This window comes from Pipistrellus kuhlii, unplaced genomic scaffold (genome assembly GCF_014108245.1).
Source record: "Pipistrellus kuhlii isolate mPipKuh1 unplaced genomic scaffold, mPipKuh1.p scaffold_m20_p_107, whole genome shotgun sequence".
Lineage (NCBI taxonomy): Eukaryota > Metazoa > Chordata > Mammalia > Chiroptera > Vespertilionidae > Pipistrellus > Pipistrellus kuhlii.
This window is the reverse complement of record NW_023425413.1, coordinates 411,080-438,610: the sequence shown is the minus strand read 5'-3', so window position 1 is coordinate 438,610 and position 27,531 is coordinate 411,080. Positions and strand designations below refer to the sequence as shown.

General features: G+C 71.3%; 3 protein-coding genes across 8 annotated transcripts in view; all 3 read right to left on the bottom strand.

The window, feature by feature from the left end:
- Window positions 1–27,531, bottom strand: part of LOC118714871 (cysteine-rich protein 1) — a 38,343-nt gene that overhangs the window by 10,442 nt on the left and 370 nt on the right. Inside the window, exons 1-5 of one of the 4 annotated variants that reach the window (XM_045578869.1) lie at window positions 11,780–11,839; window positions 10,651–10,745; window positions 10,517–10,574; window positions 10,268–10,314; window positions 9,045–9,051 (exon numbers count right to left, since the gene is read on the bottom strand). In XM_045578869.1, the coding sequence (XP_045434825.1) occupies window positions 10,274–10,314; window positions 10,517–10,574; window positions 10,651–10,745; window positions 11,780–11,819 (234 nt within the window). In that variant the 5' untranslated portion in view covers window positions 11,820–11,839 and the 3' untranslated portion in view covers window positions 9,045–9,051; window positions 10,268–10,273. Of the gene's footprint in view, window positions 1–9,044; window positions 9,052–10,034; window positions 10,151–10,251; window positions 10,315–10,516; window positions 10,575–10,650; window positions 10,746–11,779; window positions 11,840–27,531 lie in introns of those variants that run through there. The other 3 variants (XM_036430346.2, XM_036430344.2, XM_045578868.1) reach the window with 3 other exon arrangements.
- Window positions 837–7,493, bottom strand: TEDC1 (tubulin epsilon and delta complex 1). Of its 2 annotated transcripts, XM_036430339.2 has the most exons (8): window positions 6,935–7,483; window positions 6,765–6,843; window positions 6,190–6,392; window positions 5,796–5,951; window positions 4,684–4,782; window positions 4,359–4,445; window positions 3,927–4,100; window positions 841–2,581 (listed from the first exon to the last, which is right to left on the bottom strand). In XM_036430339.2, exons 1-8 carry the CDS (start codon window positions 7,073–7,075, stop codon window positions 2,249–2,251), a joined length of 1,272 nt encoding a protein of 423 aa, XP_036286232.1. In that variant the 5' UTR covers window positions 7,076–7,483; the 3' UTR covers window positions 841–2,248. The 2 variants fall into 2 exon arrangements, with proteins under 2 accessions (XP_036286233.1, XP_036286232.1); XM_036430340.2 differs by lacking the exon at window positions 3,927–4,100 and having other exon boundaries at window positions 837–2,581; window positions 6,935–7,493.
- On the bottom strand, window positions 17,879–24,537 carry CRIP2 (cysteine rich protein 2). 2 transcript variants are annotated; one of them, XM_036430341.2, is made up of 8 exons: window positions 24,372–24,537; window positions 21,937–22,031; window positions 21,197–21,254; window positions 20,359–20,505; window positions 20,174–20,242; window positions 19,562–19,656; window positions 18,892–18,949; window positions 17,879–18,087 (listed from the first exon to the last, which is right to left on the bottom strand). In XM_036430341.2, exons 1-8 carry the CDS (start codon window positions 24,412–24,414, stop codon window positions 18,020–18,022), a joined length of 633 nt encoding a protein of 210 aa, XP_036286234.1. In that variant the 5' UTR covers window positions 24,415–24,537; the 3' UTR covers window positions 17,879–18,019. The 2 variants fall into 2 exon arrangements, with proteins under 2 accessions (XP_036286234.1, XP_045434821.1); XM_045578865.1 differs by lacking the exons at window positions 21,197–21,254; window positions 24,372–24,537 and adding an exon at window positions 22,409–22,541.

Here is a 27,531-nt window from a genome sequence, read left to right as displayed (position 1 = left end):
CAGGGTGCGGGCCCTGGGGAGGTGGGCAGGGTGCGGGCCCTGGGCCAGTGGGTGGGCCCCGGGCGACAGGGGGTGGGCCCCGGGGGACAGGGTGCGGGCCCTGGGGAGGTGGGCAGGGTGCGGGCCCTGGGCCAGTGGGTGGGCCCTGGGGGACAGGGGGTGGGCCCTGGGGCAGTGGGCAGGGGGTGGGCCCTGGGGGACAGGGGGTGGGCCCTGGGGCGGTGAGCAGGGGGTGAGCCCTGGGGGACAGGGGGTGGGCCCTGGGCGCCAGGTTGCAGGTCTGACACATGACATGCAGCAGGGGGCAATGCGGTCACGTGGACCCTTGGACCTGGGGCAGGCAGGGCACCAGAAACAGCCGCCCATGGGGACCGACCCTGCACCTCCCCCGGGTGTCACGTGGGGAGACGCTCAGAGCCGCAGGGCCACTGGGGTCTGGTCACTGCGGCCTCGGAGGAGCCAGTGCCGTGGGGACATCCTGGGGCCAGGCCTCTCTAAGGTCCCCTAGTGCAGTGTTTCCCAACCTTCTCTCATGATGAGAATCACCGGGTGGAGTTGTTAAAACACAGATTCCTGAATCCCAACTAAGAAGTGCTAAACTAGAATTTTTGAGAACATATAGGTAAAATTGCATACCTAACTTAGTGCTCTGTATCTAAAATCTGTCTTAGAGCACTAGTTAAGTATACAATTTTACCTATATGTTCCCAAAAATTCTAGTTTAGCACTTCTTAGTTGGGATTCAGGAATCTGTGTTTTAACAACTCCACCAGGTGATTCTCATCATGAGAGAAGGTTGGGAAACACTGCCCTAGTGATCGATCAGCCACTAAAGCCACAGGTGTGCAGACGGCGTGTATTAACCAGACTCAGGTGTGCAGATGGTGTGTATTAACCAGACTCAGGTGTGCAGACGGCGTGTATTAACCACAGACTCAGGTGCACAGATGGCATGTATTAACCACAGACTCGGGTGCGCAGATGGCATGTATTAACCAGGTCGGTTGAGAGGTGAGGCGTGTCACAGTGACTCGGGTTTGGGTCCCTGGAACCTAGGCCGTCCTGGCCGATGGCCGTCCCCATGAGGCAGGGTCTCCAGTGAGAAAGCCTTGCTCTGGGTCAGGATGGCTCTGGGCAGTGACCTCATACCGGCAGGGGTGGGACGGAGGGTCAGGGCAGTGTGCAAAGGCCATCCTGAGCCAGCAGTGATGCTGGGACATCAGGGGGCAGAGGGGCGGGAGGGGAAGGGGAAGCTGAGGGATAGGAGGGAGGGTCCAGGCCAGGAGGGTAGGCACAGGCCCAGGTGCTCCCTGGGGTCCAGCCCCACGAGGACAAGGCCGGGTGGGCTCCTGCAGGGCCCTGCTGGCCACCACCTGGTCCGGCCAGGGCCGGGCTGAGGAGCGAGTGCCTGTGTGGTGGGTCCAGCATCACCCCACCCCCTCCCCAGGCCCCACCCGTCCCCAGGCAGAAGCTGATGAGACGGGGTGTGTGTGTGTGTGTGTGTGTGTGTGTAGAACCGGGGCCTAGGAGTGGCCTTGGCCCTGAGCTGGCCAGTGGCTGCAGCAGGTGGGGGTTTTGGATTAGACTGCCGTGGGAAGTGGGGGCCCGCTGGGGGGCCAGGCTGAGGCGCCTGGTCTCCTGGGAGGGGGTTCCAGCAGCGGGCCCGTCCCCGCACACAGACGGCTCTTTGTCAGGGCCCAGCCCCTCCGCCTGCAGCCTCGGGCACAAAGCCGCTCTGTCCACGGTGGCCTTCCCCTCACCGGGCACTGCCCCCCCAGCTCCCATGCGCCCCCGCAGACACGAGGCCCAGGCCCGGCCCAGGTGGCAGGGCAGCCGGGATGAGGGACAGCAGACAGCCAGAAGGCGCCCAGGGCAATGCCTGTCCCCAGGGCCTGGCACCACCCGGGCCACAGGCCATCAGTCACTCCAACACCCGCTCCGCTGCCCCCGCTGCCCAGGGTCCGGGTCCCTCCCACTCCGGGCCCCGGACAGGGACCTGGGAGGGCGGCAGAGGGACGGTGCTGGCCGGCCCCACAGGGCGGTCTCCGCATGTACCGTGTCCTCGCTCCACCCACAGAGCCCACGGCCACGCCCCGCCGTGTCCGACCCAAGGGGGGCCCATGGCGCTCTCACTCCTGGTGGCTGAGGGGCTGAGCCCGTCCAAGCGGGAGGGGCCGGGCCCGGAGCCCAGGGCGCTGCTCCTCCGGGACCCGCCGGCCGCCCCGTGGACTCTGCCCGAGGCCAGGCCTCAGCGTCCGGGCGGCGGGATCCAGAGGAGGCCGGGCAGGGCTCCCGCCAGCCTGGCCAGCTGCTGCCGGCACTGCGCCTGGAGCTGGTGCAGCGCCGCCTCCAGGCAGGCCTCCCGGCTCTTCAGCGCCCCGATCGCCTCGACAGCCCGCAGGCCCGGGCCCCCCGGGGCCCCGGCCTCAGTCCTCACCAGCCGGAGGGGCCCGTGGGGCTGGGGGCCCCCGCCTCGCTCCCAGGCCTGGCGCAGGGCGGCCAGCTCCCGGCCCACGGCTTCCCTCGTGGCCTCCTGTGCAGCCTGCCGTGCGGCGCTCCACTCCGGCCCCTGGCCTCTGACCTGCAACAGGAGACGCCGGTGACCCCGTGACCTGAGGGCCACGAGCAGCCACGGGCCCCGGACACTGGCTCCAGGGCCCTCGCCTCATTGGGCCTGGCACCCCCCACGGGCCCACAGCCCACAGCTCCCAGGGAGCAAGGCCAACCCTGCCCAGCTCTGCATCTCCCCCCGCCCCCTGCACTCCGCACAGCAGCCGTGGGCTCAGCCTGAACCCCCAATCCTGCAGGACCCACGCCGTCAGAACCACCAGCTGCAGGCCCACCTTTCGGGGTGAGCTTGGGGGGCACGACTTGGGGTCCATTTAGATCCCAGCATTCAGACCCCCAGGACACGCACCCCTGGGACTCCCACCCCAGCCCCACGTGCCCCTCCAGGCAGCCCAGCCGCCCATCCTGATCCCAGGCCGGGAGGGGGACACGGGACTGAGGGTGCAGCCAGCTGAGGCCACCGTGCTGGCGGGGAGGCCTCACCCATGTCCCCGGGGAAGCCCCTGGCCCCGACCCCGGGGGTTCCCAACAGGAAAGTACCAAGGGCCCTGAGCTGGGACAAGTGCCAGCCTTTCCTTGTACACAACCCCCTGCAGCTCTGGCCACGTGGCTCAGTGGATAGAGCGTCGGCCTGCGGACTGAAGGATCACAGTCAAGGGCATGTGCCTGGGTTGCAGGCTCGATCCCCAGTGGGGGGCGTGCTGTAGGCAGCCGATTGGTGATTCTCTCTCATCGATGTTTCTCTCTCTCCCTCTCCCTTTCTCTCTGAAATCAATAAAAATGATTTTTTTTTTTGTTTTTGTTTTTAATATATTTTATTGATGTTCCACAGAGGGGAAGGGAGAGGGGCAGAGAGCCAGAAATGTCGATGAGAGAGAAACATCGACCAGCTGCTCCCTGCACACCCCCCACTGGGGATGTGCCCGCAACCAATATACATGCGCTTGCCCGGCATCGAACCTGGGACCCCTCAGTCCGCAGACCGACGCTCCCTCTACTGAGCCAAACTGGTTTCGGCAAAAATATGTTTTTAAAGAGAAAACCCTGCAGATGACAGCTGTCACCAACTTGGGGGGGATGGGCACCTGAATAGCAGCAAGAAGACCAGGCCCCGCCCTCCAGGCCTCGCTGAGGACTTTGTGGGGGCACCACGCCCGCAGTCCCAGGTGCTGGAGGGCCGCCTCTCCCTGCCCAGCAGCAGGTAAACGGGCCCCTGAGATGGGAGCTGGCAGGACAGAGGCTCTGTGCACCCTCCTTCTCCATTGGAGTCTGACCCATGAGCACCCCAGCCACACTCCCATGAACCACGTGAACCCCACACGGTCTGTGACCGCATGCCGGGGGCCCTGCGCCCTCACCCTGGCCGCCCAGGCCGCCCGCCGGGCGCCCACTGCCGCCTGGAGCTCCTCCTGCAGCGCCTGCAGCTCCCACACCGCCGGGTCCCACGCACCGGCCGTGCGCCCGCGCCCTCCGAGACCGGGCGGACACGCGGGCTGCGGGGCCTCCGGGGGGCAGGCCCCCAGCACCGTGTCCTGCAGAGGGAGACCCGCGTGAGGGCGGCACCAGACCAGGCTACACACAGCCCAGCTGGGCAGCTCAGAGCTGGCAGTGAGGGGACCACTGGACACGTGGAAGGAGCCCGGACACAGCTCTGCGGGCCCTCCCACTCCCCACACCCCGGGTGGCTGTGGTTCAGACCAGGGAGGGAGGGAGAAGGGAAGAAGGGACGAAGGGAGGGAGGAGGGACGGAGGAAGACAGGGGGAGGGAGACAGGGGTCACAGGTCCTGACCATCCACTGCCAGAAGACCAGCTCCCGCCGCCACCACTCCAGCGCGGCCCCCAGGCGGGCGTTCTCGCTCTCCAGCCTCCGCAGCAGCTGCAGCGCAAAGAGAAGCCGAGTCAGAGCCCCAGGCATCCCCTCACCAGGCAGCATGAGCCCGCGGTGCCAGCACCTCCCCGGTCAGCCACACAGCAGCGTCCGCAGTCCTGCCCTGTCTGCCTCCCCGCTGGATGGTCAGGGTGGGGGAGGCCGGAGGCCTGCCGTCCCCTCACCAGCAGGGGCCGAGCTTGGAGGACAGAGACGGTCCCTCCCACGGCAGCCACCAGCCCCCTACCTGCCGGCCGCCCTCCGGGTCCCTGAGCAGCTCTGTCTCAGCAACAGACAGGTGGCCAAGGCGGCAGTCGCTGTGGCAGCCACGGGTGTACATGTGGATCTGAAGGAGCAGAGAGCCGGGCTGAGCAGGCCCTCAGCACGTCTGACAGACGAGGGGGCGCGGGGCGCAGAGGGCAGAGGGCAGGGCTGTCCTCGCCGCGGGGACCGACCAGGCCCGAGCCTGCAGAGGGAGGGCCTGAGCAGTCCCCCACAGCTTCTCATCCCACCCAGCTCCGGCTACAGTGGGGTGCAGAGGGCACCTCTGCTTCCTTCCCCCCTCAGTGCGCCAAGAGCCAGGACTGTGCTGCGGACAACAGCCTGTGGACAGGCTCAGTGTCCTGGGGAGCCGATGGTGGGACACGGAGAGCCTGCCTGGGCCTGGGGGACAGAGAGGGCTCCGCAGCCAGGCGAGGCCTGAAGGGGGCCGTGCCCCAGGCTGCAGGAGTGGCTGGAGCAAGGCCAGGCAAGAGGGAGTGAGGAGCCCCAGGGGGAGGCTGGCCAAGCCAAAGACCCCTGGCTGGGGGTGGCATGCAAGCTGGAGGGGTCCCTGACCTCTCAGCCCAGCCACCTCTCAGCCCACACCTGGCCCTGGACCTGGGGGGGGGGGCACCTGTGCCCACTGGCTGAGCCCTATCAGCCTTCAAGAACCGACAGGAACTGCCCCCCGCCCAGCCGCCCACACCAGGACACAGCGAGGTGCCCAGGCAGTGACTCCCCACGCCCAGGGCCCGTCCCACTGCTCAGTGACACCGAACCGAGGCTTCTGGGGACAGAAAGGCGAAGGCCACAGCTGCCGGCCCCACAGGCTCCTGCCCCCCCGCCCACTCCCTGTCCCTGCCATGCCTGTCCCCGCCCGCCCTCGGCTCCTCCTGGAGCACCTACAGCCCTAGGCTCAGGCTCCGGGCAGCTGCCAACCAGTGAGGCCCCAGCCAGGCCTGGAAGGTCTTCATCCAGCCAAAGGCCGAACCCCCAGCCCATGCAGGGCCTGGAGGGACAGGCCACGGGCAGGGGAGGAGCTGGGCAGCCTGGAGTGGTATGGTCACCGCCCGGGTGGACACTCTGCAGGGGACCTACCTTGCCCAGGAGCGCGCACTGCTCCTGCTGACTGGCCATCAGGTTTCGCCACCGAAATCGCAGCTTCCCCATCAGCCACTGCAGGTGGCAGGCATCCACAGGGCCGTCTGCTTCCAACCGCGGGGCAGGCAGGCTGGGGCTGGCCAGGGCCCCACACTGGAGGGGAAAGAGAAAGGAGGCCCCTGAGACTGAGAGCCAGGGGTCCCAGGTGCCAGGAGAGGTGCCAGGCCAGAGCCTATGGGCACGCACACCCTGTCCTGCAGGAGGGGAGAGGCAGGGCCCAGGGCCGGACAGCACTGACCCCCCACACGCAGGGCTGTCCTGAGGGCAGGAGCAGGCCGCACCCCAGGCCTGGGCCACGGGAGGGACGGGCTCACCCCCACCGCACTCTCACCTCAAACGCAGGCAGCTCGTCGCCCAGCCGCACGCGGGTCCGGGCCAGCAGCGGCTCCAGCAGGGGCTTTCGGGCCAGGAGCCAGGAGAGGGCCAGCAGCAGCTCACGGCTGCCCTGGGAGCCGTCGTCCGGGAGCCGAGCCAGCCGGAGCCGGGGGTAGCCCTGGGTGAGCAGCGCCGCCTTCACCCAGCGCGCCTGGGCCTCTGCGGGCAGAAGGCCAGCTCGAGGGCCGCCCCTGCAAGCGGCAGCACCCCGGCCCCTAAGGGACCCCCCCCAAGAGATCCCCCCGAAATCAGGCCCTGGATCCCTGGATGGAGGGATGGGTGGGGGCTTAACCTAAATGAAGTGGAAGGGGCGAGACTTACGGGTGGGCGGAGCCGAGTCTATGAGGCGGAGCTAAATTATGCTGGCGGGAGGGGCTTGAGGGTGGGCGGGGCCACAGCCTAAGGGGTGAAAGCTTCCCCGAAAGCGGGTCCTACCTAGGGGGTGGGCGTGGGCAGGTCCTCTGGGCGGGGCCTGGGGGCGTGATTTGTGGGCGGGGCCAACCCCACCGGGCGGGGCTGGGGCGGGCTTACCCAGGGCGCGCGAGGCGGAGGCGCCGTCAGCCCGCGGCGGCGAGAGCACACGGAAGAGCAGCCGCCATAGTGCGGGCGCCTGCGGGAGAGGAGGGCGGTCAGCGGGCCCGGGGCCTCCCAGCGTCCGCCCCGGGCCCCGCCGGGCCTGGCCGCCGCCCCGCGGGCCTCACCGCCTCCGGACGGTCGAACTTGGCGCGGCGGAAGGTCTCGGGGCTGGGCCCGGCGGGCAGCGCGCGGCTCAGCGCGGCGATGGCCTCGGGCAGAGCCCCCGCCGCGCCCGCCAGCTCCGCCGGGCGCCGCCGCCGCCCCATGCAACCGGCATGGGCCTTGAACGGCCGCGCTCCGCCGCCGCCGGGAGCCCGCGCCCAATCCCCGCCGGGCCTGGCCACGCCCCCGGCCCAATGAGCGGTGCCGCCGGGGGTGAGTGACGTCCGTCCCGCCCGCTGGGAAGGCACTTCCGGCCCAGCCTGAGCCAATCGGCGTTCACAGCTCCGGGTTCGCTTTGTGCGGCCCAATAGCGGCTGCACTTGGCTGCGCGGGTCCAGACCCACCGTCCGCTTGCTCGCCGCCGGGGCGTCAGTGGCCGCCGCCGCCCGGGGCACCCCGGCCGCCGCGAGGGTCGCGCACGTGGGCAGCACCGACCTCCGCGACGCCCTCTCTGGCCCGACCGCCAGGGGCGCTAGGGCCCCGCAGCGCGCACCGGACCGGGCGGCGGGGGCCAAAACCGGGCCCTGGGTCCGCACCTCCTCCCCCGGCAGCTAAGCCCGGCGGCGCTCAGGGCGGGGCGGGGGGGGGACAGGGCTCCGCCGGAAGCCAGAGACTCTCCCCCAAAACCCATGTGCAGATTTCCGACCCGGACCATGCTGTCCGGCCGCCCGCCCAGCGCCCCTCTGCCCTGACCCCGGCGTCTCCTCCCGCCGGCTCCTCCCGCCACCGGAGAATGGAGGAGCCCGGAGAGGGACGAGCGGCTCTGTGCCCGGCGGTGCCGCCCCGGAGCCCGGGGACTGAGCACAGACATGGAAGTCCGGTGGCTTTGCTCACCGGCAGCCCGACACGGATCAGCCAGGCTGGGGCCCCGGGGGCAGTGGCGGCGGCAGGTGTCCGGAAACGCGCGTGAGCAGAGGCAGAGCCCGGAGCTGAGGCCGGGAGGGCCCCCAGGGCCGGCACAGGGGACTGGTGGGTGCCTGGCTGGTCTAGAATGGACTGGCTGCAGAAGTCTGAATGGTTACAGACAATCCACTGTGTCCAGGTGCCGTTATGGCATGTACATGATCCCTCAAAGAAGACAGCGTGAGGGAGGAGGGAGAGGAGGAGAGGGGGAAGAGAAAGAGGAGAAGGAAGTCACTTGACCCCAGCCCTCCCAGCCCCAGCCAAACCCACAGAAAGTGCAGACACGCCTGACCCGCCTTCCTCCTCGTCCTCCCTCTTGCTCGCCTGCCTGCCGGGCATAACCAGCTCTTCACCCACGTTTCCCCATAACTGACCTCCTCCTCCACCAGCCTCCACCTCAGGTGCCCTGGAACCCCCATCCCACCTGCCCGGCTGCACGCCCCAGCCCCCTTTACCTGCTCCTGGCCCCACCACCCGTCCCCTCCCAGGGCCAGCTTCAGCTCAGAGACCAGCACGGGCCTCCAGCCTGGCCTGCCTCCTCCCTCCACAGCAGCCCAGGCCTGGCTGACCCGCTCCCTCTGGCCAGCTCCCTTCATGCTCACCTCAAGGTGCCCCCAGAGCGGGGGGACCCCTGCTGCCACCCAGCGCTGCGTGTCCCATCACCTCGGACCACACTTCCCTGTGCACCTGTGCCCACTCTGTCCCCTCCCAGCCCTGTCAGCCGAGAACTCAGCCTCAAGCCGCCCAGCCATCCCCTCAGCACCCCCAGCTCCCAGCTCCACCTCCACCTCCTAGAATTCAGTGAATCACTCGCTCTTCCTTCTTTTTTCCCTTAAGTCCTCACCCAAGAATGTTTTTTGTTGTTAATCCTCACCCGAGGGTGTTTTTTCATTGGCTTTTAGAGAGAGGGAAACATGGATGTGAGAGAAACACGTCGATTGGTTGCCTCCTGCACTCGCCCCAACCAGGGCCCAGGCCGGGGAGGAGCCTGCCTTTGAGGTCCACGGCCTGGACCCGAATCCAGGCCGCACCCTTCGGTCGTAGGCTGGCGCTCTAACCACTGAGATCCCGGCTAGGGCCCAAGGCTGTTTTTGTCGGTTTTCAGAGGGATGGGGAGGAAAACATCCATCAGTTGCCTCCCATACCATACGTGCCCCGAGAGGATGAAACCCACAACCTAGGTACACACCCTGGGTGGGAATCAAACCCGGAACCGCTGGGTGTAGGGGATAATGTTCCAAACAACGGGACTGCTGGCCAGGCAAATCTCGTCTTTCTGTGTCTCACCCCACACTGCAGGCTGCCCCTCAGCCCCGCCCTCAGCTGGTCCGGCCCCCACCCAGCCCATAGGCCAGCCCTGCAGGAGCCCCACCAAGGCCCTGGGATAGTGTGGGGGGAAGGGGGGCGCTGCCGCTGAGATCACCCCTATGGCTCTTTCCTCAGCAGAGACGGGAGGGTGAGGGGGGGCGTGGGGAGGGCTCTGGGTGGCCAAGTCCGCAGCTGCGGTGATCTGACATGGGAGTTTCCGGAAAGCCCCGCCGTCCTGCACTGTCCTCAAATGCCCCTTCGGCAGCGGGCCTCGGGGGATTCCCGGGCACAAGGTGGGGCCCACGAAGGGCAGTGGTGTCCAGGGCAGGGGGGGGGGGGAGGAGGGAACAAGGTTGGGGCAGGAAGAAGTGGGGAGGGCAGGCGAGGACACCCTACCACGACTCCCCAGAGCCCAAAACCGGAACCAGCATGAGCTCAGCTGACTCACCCTGCACCGGCCTCCCACCCACTCCCACCCCTGGCCTGGTGCTCCCTGACCTGCTGGCTGACCGGCGCCTTCCCCTGGCCGTGGTCCGCAAGCTCATTCGTCAACAGAGCTAAATACCAACGGTACAATGATTGACATTTCTTAAACTTCTTCTAACGCCACTTCTTCAACACAGACTCGCCCAGGCCGTGGTGTTTTGTGGAAGAGCCACACTCAAGGGGCCAAAGAGCTGCAGGTGGCTAGTGAGCTACAGTTTGCCGACCACCGGCCTAACCCAATGGGCCTGGGGCACCTTTGGCCTGAGAGCTGGAGAGCTGAGCTCCATGGTGTCCACCCCCTTCCCTGCAGAGGGGGCACAGGGTCAGGCCCTCCCTCGACCGCTCCCAACAACAGGCACACGCAGGCAGCCTTCCCAGCTGGTTTATTGAGGGCACGGGGTCTGCGGAGGGCTCCCGGAGTTACAGCCGGGCATCAGCCTGGACGGGCAGCAGGTCAGGTCCGGGGGCGGGGCCTCCAGGGCCTGCGGAGAGACAGGGACTGAGGTAGGTGCAGGCTCCACTGGGGACTGGAGGCGGGAGGGGTGGGTGGGGGACCATCCTGAGGGCTAGCTGGTCTGGGGATCAGGGTGGGGGTGTACCTGGGTCTACTTGAAGGTGTGGCTCTCAGCGCCTCCTCTGCCAAAGCCTGCAAAGAAAACAGCATGCCTTTGAGAGGTGGCCAGAGGCCGGGCGGCTGGGTCCTGCCCTGGGGGCCGGGTCAGGCAGGGGGTGGGTCAGGCCTGGGGGTCTGGATAAGGGGGGAGGGGGGCGGTCAGGCCTGGGGGGCTGGGTCAGGCCTGGGGGTCTGGATAAGGGGGGTTGGGGGCGGTCAGGCCTGGGGGGCATACCTTTGGGTCCGAACATGGCGGCGTAGCAGGGATGGTTGCAGTAGGGCTTGCCTTCGTGCTGCAGAGAGAGGCCATGAGGGGCTGTATTCCCCCCTCACCCCCACCCCACCCCGCTGCCCCTCAGCCCCGCCTACCTCGGCATGGCTCCCCGAGGTCAGGGTCTTCCCACACTTCTCACACTTGAGGCAGGGCCGGTGCCAGTCCTTCCCCAGCGAGGTCACCCGCTCCGCTGCGGAGGCAGACAGGCCTGAGCCCGGCTCTGGGGACCAGGGCACACCCTCCCCGCCTCCCCTCCGCCAGGGCCCAGCCAAAGTGTTTTGTTTTTAAATGTTTTTATGCATTTCAGGGAGGAAGGGAGAGGAGAGAGAGATGAACATCAGTGATCAGAATTACTGATCAGCAGCCTCCTGCATGCCTCCTTTGGGCATGTGCCCTTGACGAGGACGGAACCCTGGACTCTTCAGTGCGCAGATGGATGCTCTGTCCACTGAGCCACACCCGCCAGGGCCCCGGTGGCCTTTGGCCCTCCGGTCCCCGGGTCAGTCCACCCCAGGTCAGTCCAGCCCAGTGGATGGGAGGGCCTGGCCCGGGCCGAGGGCGGCGGCCGGGGGTCAGGAGCCTGGCGGTCCGGCTGAGCCTCAGACTCTGCACCCTCTGCACCCGCCCGGGGTGCGGCCGCAGGGCGCCCTCTGCGTGGCTGGGGCACCGCTTTCACTTCCTCCTGCGCCTGAGGGTGGGACCCGGGGAGGGTGGGACCTGGGGAAGGTGGGACCCAGGCTGCAGCGCCAGGGACGGCGCCCGGGACAACGGTTTCCGGGTCTGTTTTCACTCAGCGCGGGCTGGGAGGGCGGCCGAACCCCGCGATCCTTCCGCCCCCCCCCCCCCGTTGGGGTTCCCGCCCAGGCTGCGCCAGGAGGCACCCAGACCTAAAGATGGGGAGACCCAGAGGCGGGAGACGGAGGTCACCCCACGCGGGGGTCCCCACGGCACACCAGGCGGCTGCGGCCGGGGCTGGGCGTCTGCTCCCGGGCGGTTTCCGGGGTCCCAGGCGCCCCCACCCCCCTGAGCGCCCTGGCCAGGGCTCCCGGGTCCGGGCTTCCGCATGGGGCTCGGGGCACCGCGTTGGGCGGGTACGGGGTGTGGGGGGCGCTCACCCCCTTCGCGCACTTGGGGCGCCTGGGCGCGGGGCACGCGGTGCGGGAGTCATGGGGCGCGGGGTGCGGGGGGTGCGGGGTGAGGGTTCGGGTCATGGGGGGCACTCACCGAAGTACACCTCCTTCTGGCACTTGGGGCACTTGGGCATGTTGGCGGCGGTGGCGGCGGGAACGGCAGCGCTGGGACTGGGTGGGTCCCCGCGGGGCGCTCGCCTTTCAGGGAACCTGGGACCCCGCCTCCGGGAGGTCCGCCCCTCGCGCCCCGCCCCCCGATCCCGGGCCGGCACCCAAGGGCCTCACATAGGGAGAAAGGTCAGCCGGGGGCCACCCCGCCCCCGGGGCCGGGACCGCTAGGCTGGGCTCGGGGCCGGGGGCTCAGAGGGGACCGCTCCGGGCACAGCCCCGCCCCCTGCCCTGGGCTGTGAGGCCCGGACGTGCCCGCGGGCTCCCCCGAAGCAGGAAGGCGCCCGCCCCCAGCGGAGCCCCCGGGAGGCGGGGAGGGGGCCGCCGGCGGGATGCGGACAGGTGCGGCCACACCCTCACCCACACCCGCACCCTCCCCCTCCCCGGTGCCGGGGTGAGGCTGGGCCCACCCGGGAGTCCGCCTCTCAGGCCCCCCCCCCCAGGCCCTCACCGCACCGGCGGCCCCTCCGCGGGGCATCCCAGCGCTGTGGCCCCGCACCCCCACCCGCCCTGGAAAACCCACGGGCCATGGGGACGCCCCACAAGGATTCCCAAAAAGGAACTGCAGAGGGGCCGGCCCCTTCTGTGGGGAGACGAGGCGGGGGGCGGGGGCCCCACCTAGGCTGTCTGCAGAGTCCAGCCCGGGGTGGGGTGCTTTTCTCTGGGGCGGTGCCTGGGCGGTGCTGTCCACGTCTGCTGCCCTGGACACGCTGCCCCCGCCCCGGTGCCAGGCAGAGACAGAGACCGGGCCGCCCGCCCAGGAATGGGGTGGGTCCAGGGGCTGGTGCTGGTTCAGGGTCCTGCCATCCTTCAGCGGCCAGGGGGAGGGTGCCGGGGGAGATAGGGGGACCCTCCCTGAAAAGCTTACCCCCTCCCTCCTGGCCGCTCCCTCAGGCCTCCCTCTCCCTCCGCTCCCAAGTGCCTGGGGCCCCCCAACCCCCAGCCCCAGCCATATCCAGGTTCTTGCCTTCACCAGCCCCTCCCGCTGGCCCCAGCTTTCCCTCCCCTCAGCCACCGCCTGCCCGTCCTCAGCCCCCCTACACCCGCCCCGTCCCCCTGGGGTACCGCCTCCCCAGCAGACACTCAGCCCCAGCAGCACCCAGGGTCCCTACCGCCCCCTCCCTGAAGTCCACCTGCCTGCCCCCGGACCTGCAGCCGGCCTTGGGGTACAGGGAAAGCCTGGGTGCCTCCATCTCAACCCCCCCCCTCGGAGACCAGCCTGTGAGGGTGGGAGCCCCCAGGTTCATGGATGATGGAGGCCACACCTCAGAGTCTGTCTAGGAGGCGCCACACTAGACGCCATGCCCCACGGCCTGCACCCCCCCCTCTGCCGGCTCCGGCCTCCCGCCTCCCCAGGACCCCCTCTCTGAGGCCACAGTTCTGCCCCCACTGTGGCTCTGCCAGCCCCGGGTCCCGGAGCCCCTCAGGGGCTGGCTGTCCACTGCCCTTGGGAGTGGGGTGCAGGGGACCCCCAGTCTCCCTCCCGCCCCGCCCCCCCCCGCCCCGGCCTGCTCCCGTCACACGGGGCCCCTCCCTGCCGCTCCCCCAGCTCCCGGCCCCAGAGGCCCAGGCCACCCAGGCCGTCCGAGGCAGCGGGCCTCCCTCCCCTCCTGGCCCAGACCCGGAGCAGCAGGAGGAGGGAGGCGGCCAGGGGTAATGGGGGCAGGGGCCCGGCCGTGTGTGTGTGTGTGTGTGTGTGTGTGTGTGTGTGTGTGTCCTCACCTGTGGGCATACTGTGTGTGGGGAGCATGGGCTCCTCTCAGACCACTCGGCTTCCCATACTTCTGCGCACCCCCCCGCCACATCCCCCCAACACACCCCCACCCCAGCGGCAGGGGGAGGAGGGGAGGGGGCAGTGCAGCAGCGTCCATCCTCCCCCTGCAACTGCAACCTCGCCCTGTGGGGAGGCCCCCCCCGCCCCCCCGGAAAACCTGGGTGATGACTCCTGCTGTTATTGCCTGTTGCCATGGTCACAGGGCGGGAAACAGGGAGAGGGGAGGGGAGGAGGGCCACGGGCCTCGCCCTCTGGTTGGTAGGCGGCGTGGTTTTTCCAACCCTGGACTCTCACACACACACACACACACACACACACACACGGACACACACACACACTCAGGGACACACAGGAGCCCTCCCAGAGCTCCGGCCACAGCCTGGTGTGCCCCTCCGATTCCCCTGAGCCCCCACCTGCCCATGGAGTGGGGACCCCATGCCAGCTCCTGGGGACCAGGGGGACAGCCCCCCCTCCCTCAGACACCATGCCCGTCGGAGGCTTCCTCTCAGCACCCCAGACCGGGGCCCCCCCGGGGCAAGGCCTCCTGCTGGCATCAGGCACCGGCCCAGGACGCCTGGGCGCAGTGCTGACTGGTCCCTGACACAGGACCAGGGCCCAGTTCAGGGCCTTGTCAGGCCCTCCACTCCTGACCCCACTCTTCTGCGGGTGCTATGGGCACATGCTGCAGGAACAAAGGGAAGAACTGAACCCTCACTCACATACCCCATGTGCGGGCCCCCCTTCTTCCCCCCCTGCCCCATGCTCCCAGCACCGGCCCCAGGCCCCAGGGCCTTGTCTGCAGCATAAAGGACAGCATGGCCGTCCTGGCCACGAAGCACCCAGCTGCGCCCCAGGCGGCTCCTGTGCCCAGAACATCCCGCTGCCAGCAGAACAGGAGGGCGGGCACCTGGGGCCCTGAGACGGGGCCGGGAGGGTGGGGGGCGGGCGCGATGCAGGGCCCTGCTCACCCTCCCTCCGCACCCCTCCCCCATCACGGAGGAGGCCGGTGGGGGAGCAGGCGGGCCGGCGGGACCCAGCCTCCGGGAGGCCACAGGCCCAGGCACGGAGGCAGGCTGGGCCGGTGACCTCTGAGGAATCCACCGCAGCCCACGGGGAAAGTTCGGCTCCTCAGGGCTGGTGGCGCGTGCTCCCGCCTCACCCCGAGGCCACACCCGGCGCCCCGCCCTGCCTCCAGGTCTGCCGCCCAGCCGATGAGTCAGGGGTGTGGGCAGGTGTGAGGGTGTCCCTGCTCTGCGCACACACAGTCCACACGTGCCCGGTTGACCGCAGAGCGGGGACCAGAGCAGTGCCTCCGCTCCAGCCCTGCCCCCCGCACCCCCCCCCCAGGCTCAGCCAGGAAAGGGACTCAGACGTTCCCAGGGCCTATTTTCAGCCGCCTGTCTCGGGGGAACCCCTGTCTGCCCCGAGGTCTGGTCCCAGGGTAGGCCTGCAGGCCGGACCCCCCTCTTGGCCCTGAGGCCTGGGGGTGGGACGACAGATGCCCTTTCCCAGAAAGGTTCTGCTGGGGCCGCCAGCCCTCGGCCTGGCCCACTGGGAGGAGGCCTGGCATGCCGAGGGCGGGGCACTGTGGCCTGAGCTCCCTCTGCCAGCCGGGGTCCACAGAGAGGCCGCGGGCACCCGGCCCTCCCCAGGCCCGCCCCACACCGCAGCTGAGCGCGCTTCCAGGAATCTGCATCCTGGAGCCAAAGCCCATGCAAAACCGCCCCGAATTCCACCCTCACAGGCCAGCTGCTGGGCCGCCCGGGCCCTGAGACCCCACAGCCAGGCCAGCTGTGCCCTCTCCCCCGCCCCCAGCCAGGCCGGTCTGGGGAAATGTGCTGCCCACACCTGGCCCTGGAACCTTCAGCCCTCGCCTGACCTCGCCCCCAGGGGCACTGGCACGCAGCCCCCAGCCATAGCCAATGGGCAGCGAGAGGGAGGTAGCCACGCTCCCCACCCCCACCCACCCTCCCACGAAGTCCGGGGGATCCAGTCTGAGCTGCATGGGGTCCACAAGGGGCAGGGGAGGTCTGCCCTGAGAACTAGGGGGCCGCAGGGAACTGGGGCAGTGGGGGCACCAGCCAGGCCCCACGGGCCCAGGTCAGAGGTCGGGGGCCTGGCCAGGCATCATGGGAAAGCTGGGCCAGTGGGAGGTGAGGTTGGGGGGTTTGGGGAGCAGGATGGTGAAGAAGGTCAGGTGGTGTGTGCAGCCCTGGGGTTTGGGGGTACAGCAAGGTGGTGGTCAGACGGCATTTTGGGGCTGCCTCACTGGTCGAGCAGAGACCAGGGGTCGTGCACCTTTTATTTAAAAAAATGTTTTTTTGTTTATTTCAGGGAGGAAGGGAGGGGCGAGATAGAAACATCAATGATGAGGGAGAATCATTGACGGGGATCAGCCCACAATGGGGACATGTGCCCTAACCAGGAATGGACGCCGAGCGCCTTTAGTCCGCAGCCCCGCGCTCTGCCCACTGCGCCACACCGGCCAGGGCCGGGCCTGGACGCGCCCAGGGCGCCGGGAGCCGAGGGGGAAGCACCTGTCTTGTTGGGGGGCCCCCGCGCCCCTCGCCCACGCGCCGGAGACGCTTCGCCCAGCCCCGCCCCGGTTTCCATGACAACCGCTTGGAAACAAACACGGCGGCGTCACTCCGCGCAGGAAGCCGGGCGCGCCCTCCGGCCAGACGGCGGGGCGGGGTGTTCGGGTCCCGGCGACCCCTGCGCCCCCCGCTCCCGGGCGGCGGGGCCCCCCTGCAAGTAGGTCCCGGTCCCCACCCTCACCCTAAACCCACTCCCACCCCAGCCCCACCCTCATCCCCAACCCCCACCCTCACCCCCGCCCCCCAGCCCGCGGCCCCGCGCGGCACGGCTCCGCCCGCATAGTTTCCACTGCGGCCCCGGCCCCGGGGGAGGCCGGCTGCGCCCCGCGGGCCCACCCCGCCCGCCGGCCAGGAATTTCCCGTCGGACACCGGGGCCCGGGCGGCGGGGGGGAGGGGGCGTTGGGGGGTCAGTTCACCCGGGGCGGTGGGCCGGGGTACCCCCCCTCCCCGGGGGGCCGGGCCGGGAGGGGCCTGGCCTCAGGGCCCCGGAGCCGGCGCTCCGCCCCGGACCCGGTGGCTGCATGTCGGACCAAGGGCCCGGCGGCAGGTCCAGCCCGGCCGGGCCGGGGCCGGGGCCGCTGTCTGAGGCTCGGAGGTGGCCACGCCGATGCCCAGGCCTCCGGGGAGGGAGGCACCGGGCCGGGGGGGGTGGGAGGGGGGGTATTGGGGGGGTGGGGCCGGGGCGGAGCCCGGTGGCTGGCCGGGCGCCCAGGGGCGGGGAAGGCGCGCCCTCTGGCGGGGCGCCCGGGCGCTGCAAAGGGAGATCTGCCGCCCGCGGGGGGGGGCTCCCCGGAGCTCCCGGGGGTCAGGATGAAATGGGGAGCATGGCACCCCCAGCCTGGGAGGTCCCCGCCGCCGCCCAGGGACGTGGCCGGCACTGCCCCGGGGCCACCACCGACGCCGAGGCCGGCGGACCGCCAGGCAGCCCGTTGCTGATGGGCGGAGCCGGGTGGACCTGGTCTCCATCCCATCGCAGCCCTCGGGCTTCCAGGCTCAGTCCTGGGCTGGAGGCCCCCCTCAGCCATCCACCCTGCACCACCCACCCCTCCTCTGCTCAGCTGCCCCCCACGTGGCCTGCCCCCTGCCTCTTTACCAAGGCTGACCCCCTACATCTTGGGGTCTCTGAGGGACCCAGGCGGCTCCTAATGCCCAGTGCTGGCATCTCCAGGGGTGCAGGCTCAGCCCACAGGCTCCAGGGGGGTGACCTCGGCCTACAGGGCTCCTCTCCACTTCCAGACCCCAATCCCAGGAGCCCGCCCCCCCACACCCCATCACCCCCAAAACACAGCCTCCCTCCCACCACCAGCCCTGGGCCTGCTGCCCAGAGCCCCCCCCCCCTCGTGCTGGGAGTCCTGGGTGGTGGTGTTGGGGGGAGATGGAGACGTGGGGCCCAGCGATCCTCAAACAATTTATTGAGCAAAAGTCTGCGTTGCGTGAACCACAGGAGCGTGGTGGGCAGTGCGTGGAAGGCAGCGTGGGAGGCAGCGGAGGGCGGCCGGGGCGCGGGGGTGCGGCTGTGACCCCGCGAAGGGAGATAAATAACGGGGGCGGCAGCAGGAGGGGGTGAGGCTGGCCCAGGCCATGGGGACACGGGGGCCAGGAGACACAGGGTCACAGGCAGGGAGGCCCGGGCACAGGAGGGCGGTGCGGGCACAGCGGGCACGCCGAGGGCCGTGGCGGGCGGTCTCTCTGGAGAAGCCCATGGGCGTCCTCCCCCCAGCACGCCGGCCTGGGCTGGGCCGGACCCTCGGAGGCAGGACGGGCGGCTGGCACTGCCCCCTGGGCAGGCGGAGCCTAGGGCTGAACTTTGCCCTCGGGGTCCCGGTCGTAGATGTAGCTGCCCACAGCTCCAGTGTTCACTCCTGTGGAGAGGGCCGAGGGGGTGGTGGGGTGTGGAGGGGCGGGGATGAGGGGGGTGAGGAGGGGGGTGCGGAGGGGCGGAGGGGAGGGGGGTGCGGAGGGGAGGGGGTGCACGGGGGTGGGGGTGCACGGGGGTGGGGGTGCGGAGGAGAGGGGGTGTTGGGGGTGCAGAGGAGAGGGGTGGAGAGGGGGTCGCGGAGGGGAGGGGTGGGGAGGGGAGGTGCGGAGGGGAAGGGTGGGGAGGTGAGCACAGAGGAGAGGGATGGGGAAGGGGGTGCGGAGGGGAGGGGTGGGGAGGGGGGTGCGGAGGGGAGGGGTGGGGAGGTGGGCACAGAGGAGAGGGATGGGGAAGGGGGCGCGGAGGGGAGGGGTGGGGAGGGGAGGTGCGGAGGGGAGGGGTGGGGAGGTGGGCACAGAGGAGAGGGATGGGGAAGGGGGTGCGGAGGGGAGGGGTGGGGAGGGGGGTGCGGAGGGGAGGGGTGGGGAGGGGGGTGCGGAGGGGAGGGGTGGGGAGGGGGGCGCGGAGGGGAGGGGGGTGCGGAGGGGAGGGGTGGGGAGGGGGGTGCGGAGGGGAGGGGTGGGGAGGTGGGCACAGAGGAGAGGGGTGGGGAGGGGGGTGCGGAGGGGAGGGGGGTGCGGAGGGGAGGGGTGGGGAGGGGGGTGCGGAGGGGAAGGGTGGGGAGGTGGGCACAGAGGAGAGGGATGGGGAAGGGGGCGCGGAGGGGTGGGGAAGGGGGTGCGGAGGGGAGGGGTGGGGAGGGGGGTGGGGAGGGGAGGGGTGGGGAGGGGGTGCAGGTCGCACTCACCCTTGGGCCCGAAGAGGATGCCGTAGCAGGGCTTGTGGCAGTAGGGCTGGCCGTCGTGCTGGGGGCGGGAGGGGGGCGGTGGGTCCCCGGACGCCTGTCCCCGCCCGCCCGGCGGCTTCCTCCCCCCGGGGAGCCCGCAGCGCCCACAGCGCCCAAGGCCAGGACCCGGGGGCGGGGCGGGCACAGCGCGGGGCCACCAGCCTCCGCTCTGGCCGCCAGGGGGCAGCCCCTCCGCCCGGCGCGGCCTCGGTCCCTCCGGGCCCAGGGTCCCGCCGCGCTCCTTCGGCCCCGCCCCAAGCCGGCCCCACGCCCGCCGCGGGCCCCCCCCAGGCCCCGCCCCGCCCCGCCCCGCGCCCCCGAGCGAGCCCGTCCCCCCACATCCCTCCCAGGCCCCCCTCCCGCCCCCACACCCCACCCTCCAGCTCCTCCCAGGCCCCTCCCCACCCCGCCCCGCGCCCCCTGAGCGAGCCCGTCCCCCCACATCCCTCCCAGGCGCCCCTCCCGCCCCCACACCCCACCCTCCAGCTCCCCCCAGCGCCCCCTCCCCTCCCCGCCCCGCGCCCCCCGAGCGAGCCCGTCCCCCCACATCCCTCCCAGGCGCCCCTCCCGCCCCCACACCCCACCCTCCAGCGCCCCCGCCCCGCCCCGCGGCCCCGAGCGGCGCCCTCACCTCCGCGTGGCCGCCGGGCGTGAGCGTCTTCCCGCAGCGCTCGCAGCGCAGGCAGGGCCGGTGCCAGTCCTTGCCCAGCGACGTCACCTTCTCGGCTGGGGGGGGGAGGGGAGGAGGTGAGGGGCCGGGGCACCTGCGGGGGGGGGGGGGGGAGGGGAGGAGGTGAGGGGCCGGGGCACCTGCGGGGGGGGGGGGTGAGGGGGAGGAGGTGAGGGGCCGGGGCACCTGCGGGGGGGGGGGGTGAGGGGGAGGAGGTGAGGGGCCGGGGCACCTGCCCGGGGGGGGGGGGGGGCAGGTGAGGGGGGAGGAGGTGAGGGGCCGGGGCACCTGCCCGGGGGGGGGGGGGGGTGGGGAGGGGAGGGGGGAGGAGGTGAGGGGCCGGGGCACCTGCCCGGGGGGGGGGGCAGGTGAGGGGGGAGGAGGTGAGGGGCCGGGGCACCTGCCCGGGGGGGGGGGCAGGTGAGGGGGGAGGAGGTGAGGGGCCGGGGCACCTGCCCGGGGGGGGGGGGGGGGAGGGGAGGGGGGAGGAGGTGAGGGGCCGGGGCACCTGCCGGGGGGGGGGGGGGGGGCAGGTGAGGGGGGAGGAGGTGAGGGGCCGGGGCGCTCACTCACCGAAGTAGACCCGCTTGTTGCAGCGGGGACACATGTTGGGCTCCCCGGTGAAGGTGGTGACGCTGGAGGCTGGGGGGGAAGGGGGGTCAGGGCGGCCGAGGGGCTCCGGCACCCCCCTCAGTACCCCCCCGCCCGCCCCCCCGCAGAGCCCCCCGCCCCCGCCCCCCGCCGCAGGGCCCGCCCACCTTTGCTGGGCCCCTTCGGGGGGCCGCTTGCCTTCCGCTCCTCGGCGCGGGCCGCGGGCACCTCCACGGGGACCGGGCCGGTGACCTGCGGGCCGTCCGCCGCCGGCTTCTCGTAGATGTAGGAGCCGGCGCCGCCTATGTTCACGCCTGCGGGGAGGGGGCGCCGTGGAGGGGGTGGCCGCGCCCTCCCCACCACCCGGCTTCTCAGCCCGGCCGGTGTGGTTCAGTGGTCAGCACCGACCTCTGAACCAGGGAGTCAGTTTGATTCCTGGTCAGAGCACAGGCCTGGGTGGCGGGCTTCATCCCAGGTGTGGGGCGTGCAGGAGGCAGCGGATCCATGATCCTCTCCATCGTTACTGTTTCTCTCTCTCTCTTCCTGACATTTAATATTTTACTGACTTTTTACAGAGAGGAAGGTGGGGAGTGAGAGCTAGAAACATCGATGAGAAGCATCCATCAGCTGCCTCCTGCACATCCCCCTGGGGATGTGCTCTCAACCAGGGTACATGCCCTTGACCGGAATCGAACCTGGGACCTTGCAGTCTGCAGCCCGATGCTCTGTACATGGAGCCAAACTGGCTAGGTCTGCCTGCTGTTTTTATTAATATGTTTTTATTGGTTTCCAGTCTGCAGGCCAACGCTCTACCCACTGGCCAAACCGGTTGGGGCAATAATATATATATATTTTTTTAAAGAAAATGGCTCTTCACGGCCTGTCCCACGCGGCCAGGACCCTCTCCAGGGGCGCGGTGAGCGGGGACGGCCCTGGGATGGGCAGGGAGACAGCGCCCCCCACCCCTCAGCCACCACAGGGCAGCGGGGCGGCCGCCAGGCTCACCTTTGGGTCCGAACAGCGTGGCGTAGCAGGGCTTGTGGCAGTACGGCTTCCCGTCATGCTAGAGGGCACGGGCACGGGCACGGTGAGGGCGGCACGGGCACGCTGACCCCCACCGCACACGCACACGCACACGCACACGCACGCGCACGCACCCGCACGCACACACGCCCGAGCGTGGGGAGCCCGTGCCCCCGCCCGGCCCCATGGCAGGCTCACCTCGGCGTCACACACACACACGCACACACACACGCGTGAGCGTGGGGAGCCCGTGCCCCGCCGGCCCCGTGGCAGGCTCACCTCGGCGTCACACACACACACGCACACACACACACACGCGTGAGCGTGGGGAGCCCGTGCCCCGCCGGCCCCGCGGCAGGCTCACCCCGGCGTCACACACACACACACACACACACACACACACACGCGTGAGCGTGGGGAGCCCGTGCCCCGCCGGCCCCGTGGCAGGCTCACCTCGGCGTCACACACACACACACACACACACACACGCGTGAGCGTGGGGAGCCCGTGCCCCGCCGGCCCCGTGGCAGGCTCACCTCGGCGTCACACACACACACACACACACACACGCACACACACACACACGCACACACGCGTGAGCGTGGGGAGCCCGTGCCCCGCCGGCCCCGTGGCAGGCTCACCTCGGCGTCACACACACACACACACACACACACGCGTGAGGGTGGGGAGCCCGTGCCCCGCCGGCCCCGTGGCAGGCTCACCTCGGCGTGGCCGCCCGGCGTCAGCGTCTTGCTGCAGCGCTCGCACTTCAGGCAGAACTTGTGCCAGTCCTTGCCCAGCGAGCTCACCTTCTCGGCTGCGGGGAGAGGGGGTCAGAGCCGTGCCCCCTCTGCTCCTCGGGGCCCGTGCCCGCCCCCTGGCCTGGGTGCCCTCCCTGCCCGGGCTGTGAGCTGGCGTGTCCTGCCGGTCCTGCACGCCCACCTCCTCACACATCCCTGACCACTCCGCCCCCGGGTCAGGCTCGGATGGAGCTGGCAGAAGCCCCAGTCCAGGAAGGCGCCCTGGGCCTCCAGTCCCCGAGGGGAGGCCAGTTCCCACCCCCCTGGGGGAACCCCGAGGGGCAGGACGCCTGCCTGTCTGCATTTGGCCCGAGAGTCCCCACCCCACTGCCTCCAGCTGCTGTGTGGGGCCCGGGGTCTGGGACCAGCTGCTGAGGGTCGGCTGGGCACTCACTCTCCCATCCCCCGCCGCGGTGCGGGGCTGCTTGGCCAGCTCCTAACGGAGGGGAGTGGGGGCGTCCCAGGGCGCAGGCAGGAAAAGGGCCAGGAGAGGCAGGAAACAAGGCCAGGGACCAGCGGAATTCCGGGAAGGGCCTGGCCCACAGCGGGGAGCTGGGGGGGGGGGGGCCGGCTGGGCCCTGTGCCCCGGGCGGAATCTGGCCGGGGACCAGCAGCTCCGTCAGCCTCACTCAGGGGTGATGTCCGGGCCAGGCCTCCCTGAGGGCCCAGCAGCCTGGGAGTGGGGCCCCCCTGTCCTCCCATCCCCGGGGCAAGGCGGGAGCTCAGGAGCCCAGCGCTGTTCGGTCGCACCAGCCCAGTCCCCGCCCAGTGCCCCTGGCCGGGTGAGGGCCACCACCGCCACCTGCAGCTGGGCTCTGGGCAGGGGATGACCCTTAGACCCAGGGGCAGGTCAACAGCCGCACACCCCTGGCCGGGCTGGGACGACAGGATCCCAGGGCGTGGGGAGGCACGGCACCCCACCGGGCCGCACCATTGTTGGGGACACAAAGGCACAGGGTCTCCGGGTCACTCCTCATGTCTGGCCCCGTCCCGCTGGGCTCACACTCAGGTGCTGGCCAGGGAGGAGGGGTGCTGGGTGCAGCCTGCTGGGCGGTGGGCAGGACCCCGGCCCCGCGGCCCCCTCCCTCCCTCCCTCCCTCCCTCCCTCCCCGCCACCCCCTCCCGGCAGGACAGCCGCCAGCGGGTCTGAGCGCCTTTGTTTCCTGCTCTGAGCGGCGGCCCAGGCTACAGCATTTTTCCGCCTCGTCCTCAGGACTGTCCACCCTCAGGGGCAGCTGGGGGGCAGAGTCGCCGGCAACGGGGCGGGCGGGAGGACCCGGACCCGTCTCCCGCCCGGCACCGCCCAGGCAGGAGCCCCGCTGGGCCAGGACGGGGGCCGAGGGCTCCTGGGAGGCCGGTGGCCGGAAGCCCCTAGGCTCCCCGCCAGGCCAGAAGCTCTCCAGGCCAAATCCGGTCCCTCCCTCTGGGATCGGCAAACAACCGCCGGCAGCCCGCTGCCTGGGCCCGCCAGCAGGGAGGCCAGGCCGCTTCCTCCACTCGGCCCGTCCCCACCCGGGCCCTGACCACGGCTCCAGGGCCAGGGAAGGGGCCCTGGTCTGCCCCACCCTCTGGCCACCCTGCCCGCTGGCCCGGGCTCCCCATGTGCGGGCGGTGGGAGGGGCGGGCAGGGACTCGCCCGTCTGGCTGAGGCGGGGCTGGGATGGGAAAGGGAGAGGGAGAGGGTGAGCGCGCCCGTCGGTGGGTGCGCGCCAGGGGTCTGTCCGGGCCGGCCAGGGGCGCAGGGGGGCAGCTGGCCGGGCTCTGGGGCCGCTCCCGCCCGGGGACCCCTCCACCCTCTCCGCCGTGGGAAGCGCCGGGGCCTCGCGCCGAGGAGGGCGCAGGCTGGGGCACGCGGAGGGAGAGGCCGCGGTCGCCCCCGCGTGGACCGAGGCCAGAGCGAGCCCGGATCCGCCCGCCCCGCGTGGGCTGCGGTCGGGGCGAGGGCTGGGGCCCTGGGCCACGTCGGCCGGGCCATGTGCCGCGGGTCGGCGAACCGGGCGGCGGGAAAGGTCCCAGGAAGTCCGGAGAGCGAGGGAGGCGGCGCTCGGAGCACCGGACCTGACCCGCCCGCGCGCGCTCCGCTCGGCGCCTCCCCGGGGACCGGCCGCTCCCCCCCTCCGGCCTCGTCCCGGGGTCCGCGCGCGCCCACCCCACCGGCCGCGGCTGGGCTCGGGCGTGGCCCCGCGGGCGCAGCTCCACGCCGGACCGCACCGGCCGCGGCGACTCCCCTGGGGCGGCGCATCCCGGGGCGGCGGCCGGGCGTGCAGGCGCGCGGGGCTCCGGGGGCGCAGGGCGCACGGGGCTCCGGGGGCGCGGGTGTGGGGTGCGGGGTGCGCGGTCCGCGGCCCGGCACTCACCGAAGTACACGGTCTTGTCGCACTTGGGGCACTTGGAGGCCATGGTCGTCGGTGCGCCCGGTCGCTCGCGCCCTCGGCCCGCGCCCGTCTCCGCGTCGCCGCCGCCCCGGCCGCCCCGCCCCCCGGGCTGCCCGCGCGCCCATTGGCTCCGCGGCCGGGGCGGGGCGAGGGGTCCCGCCCCCGACTCCGCGGCCTGGAGAGGGGCGCTGCCGGGCGGGGTGCACCTGCCAGCGCCGGGCGGGGGCGGCTGGACCTGCCGGGGCCCCCCGACCGCCCGGCCCCCCGGCCCCGCGCACCAGGCGGCCGCCGCCCGCTCGGACCCGCCGCGCCTGTTCCCATGACAACGTCGGGGCTGCGGGCGGGGCGGGGCGGGGCGTGCGCGGCCCCTGGGTTCGGGGGAGTCCTGGCCGGCGGGGCGCGGGGCCGGAAGGGCGTCCCCTGGTCAGGCAGACGGACGCCCGGACGGCAGGCCCGCCCGGCCAGGCACCCGGCTCCCGCCCTCGCCCTCCGCGCGCCCCTCGTCCCTTTGTTGCTCGGTTTCTATGGCAACGGCCGCGCGGCGGGATCCGGATTCCTGGCGGGTCCGCCACTGGGCCCAAGGCGGGTCCGCCCCACCTTCCCGCCCCCCCGCACCTCCTCACGCCGCCCCCATCCCCCGCGCTGTCCGCGGTGCCGAGGGCGCGGCGTGGAGGGCAGGGCGCCCACTTCCAAAAACAGCGAGAGAAGCTGCTGGAGGGCGGGAGGGGCCGGCTGGGCGGAAGGTGTATGTGCCAGGGGTGGGGGTGGGGGTATAGGGAGCGCGGAGAGGGCGCCCTCCGGGAATTCGCCCCGCTCCGCTGGAGCTCGGCCCGCGCACCCCTCTCTGCACCCACCAGCCTCCGCCTCGCGGCCTCAGAGTGTCCTCGACCCCCCCCTCCCCGCCCCAGGGAAGAGGGAGGGGGGAGGGGTGTGGGGCTCCGCAGTCCTCCCCCTACGGGGGCTGCTGGCCACTCGCAGCTCCCCGCCTCCCTCCACTGGAGCCTGCAGGATCCGGCTCTAACTCACCGGCGCTCCCACCCCGGGGGGCACCTGGAGGACCCTCCGACCTCCTCCCCGGGGTCCCCTCACCATAGGCCCCGCTGAGCCTCAGCCTATCAGATGGACAGACGCCCTCCTCAGGCCCTCAGTGGTCCCACAAGGGCCCTGCCTGCCTGGAGACCAGCCGGGGAGTTTGCCCAGCCTCCCAAACCCCCCGGGTTCCTGGCACCCTGCCCTGGCCCAGCTCCTTGGGGTGGCCACCCCTCCCCCACCCCCACCCCCACCCTCCAGCCACTGAAACACAAGATTCCCCGGAGCCCGACCGACCAGCCTGACCAGCCCCGGTGCCCGGCCCTGGCCCCATGCCAGCCCAGGCGGGCAGACAGGAGCCTGGGGCTCCCCTCCCCGGACGGGGGCCAGCTGCAGGGCTCCCCCAGGTCACTCATTCTCGGCCTGCTCCTTGCTCAGGCGGCTCCAGTGTCTCTGAATAATTTAGCTCCTGGCCCGGGGCCCGCCCAGTGGCGCCGTTACTGTGCCCTCTCCACACAGAGCCCCTGGCCGGCCCCCTCCCTCCTCCATTCCACCGACAGGGCAGACTGACCAGGTGGAGGCGGCACAGGGGTCTGGGGGGAGGCGCGGCCCTGCCTGAGAGCGCGGGCGGGTCCAAGGAATGGCATCCGGCCTGGCCACATGCCCCAGAGCGAGGGACAGGCCCCTGCTCCCCCACCGGCCGCCTCAGGCACCAGGGCTGTCAGGCCCGGTGGGCAGGTCGCTGGTCCATGGACACAGAGCAGCAGCGTGCACCTGAGGCCACCGAGGGGGACGGGGACGGTGGGACAGGGACAGCGAGGTTCGGAAGAGCAGGCGGGCCCCGAGGCGGCCAGGCCAGGCATGGGCAGATCCCTCCCCTGGGACACATGGCATGACTTCGCCCGGATCTCGTCATCCTGTGCCCCGTCGTCCTGGCAACGTTTGCACATAACAGGATCCTGGTCTCAGCTCTGGCTGAGGGACCCAGGCTGGGCTCCCCGAGGGTGGGGGGGCCTGGCAGGTCTCCAGGCAGGCAGGGCCCTCGTGGGACCACCCTAGCCCCCCGAGAGGGCCGTGCCCCGGGGGAATGGGGCAGCAGCCTAGAGGAGCCGGGCTCCCAGGGGCGGCACGCCCGGCCTTGCTCCCCAGTGTGTGCCCACTCCCCATGCCTGGGTGGGGGCGGGAGGTGTCCTCAGGGCCTGCCTGCAGCAGGGAGGGGCCACCTCGCTCCGGCCCGGGCCCTGGAAGGCAGCAGGCAGGGAGCACCGCAGCCTCAGGGGGCAGGGCTGGGGTGCAGGCCCCGGGCAGAGCCGCACCCTCCCCCGGGGAAGCTCTCAAGGTCACCTCCTGGTCTCCGTCTGGGCAGCGGGGCTGGGGGCAGGGCTGCAGCGTGGAGGTGGCGGTGCAGGGCCATCCGGCGACACCCCGGGCTGTCACCCGGCGTCCATCACAGGTCGTCAGCGGGAGGCTTTATCTCCCAGCGGCTTCTATTTGCAGCCCAGCGAGGGGTGCCTGCCTCCGCCCGGTGAGGTGAGGGGGAGCGGGAGGCGGGGCCAGGCGGGGCGTGCGGGGTTGCCCGAGGGCGGGTTTCTGAGGACGCCCTTGCTGAAATCTGAGCAAATTCTCACCGGAAACCCCACACCTGCTGGGGTTGCCCTGTGCTGTGCAGCTGGACAGAAGCCTGGACAGCTGGGCAGGGCTCTGCCAGGAGCAGGCGGGGTGCTGGCTGCCCCATGGCCACGGTGTGGGGGGCCCTGGACGCCCACCCTGCCTCAGACAGCGTCCACCCACCCTGAGGGCCCCGAGTCCCTCTGGAGGGGCTGCTGGGCCAGGCCCCGAAGGAGGCGGTGTGGGCAGCGGCGGGGAGAAGGGGGGAGGCCAGGGCCACCACTGCTCCCGGGCCCCTCCTCCCCGCAGGGCGAGCCTGGGCCTGGAGCCGCCCCCACCTCGCGCACCAGGTGACCCCACACGGCCTCTCCCTCCTGACCCGCTCCTCCAGGTGCAGGGTGGGTGGGGGTGGGGCTGGACAGGGAGCAGGATAGAGACAACAGACAAAAGCAGGTCTCCTCTTTTTTTTTTTTAATGAGTTTTTTTCTTTGTTTTTTTTTAATAT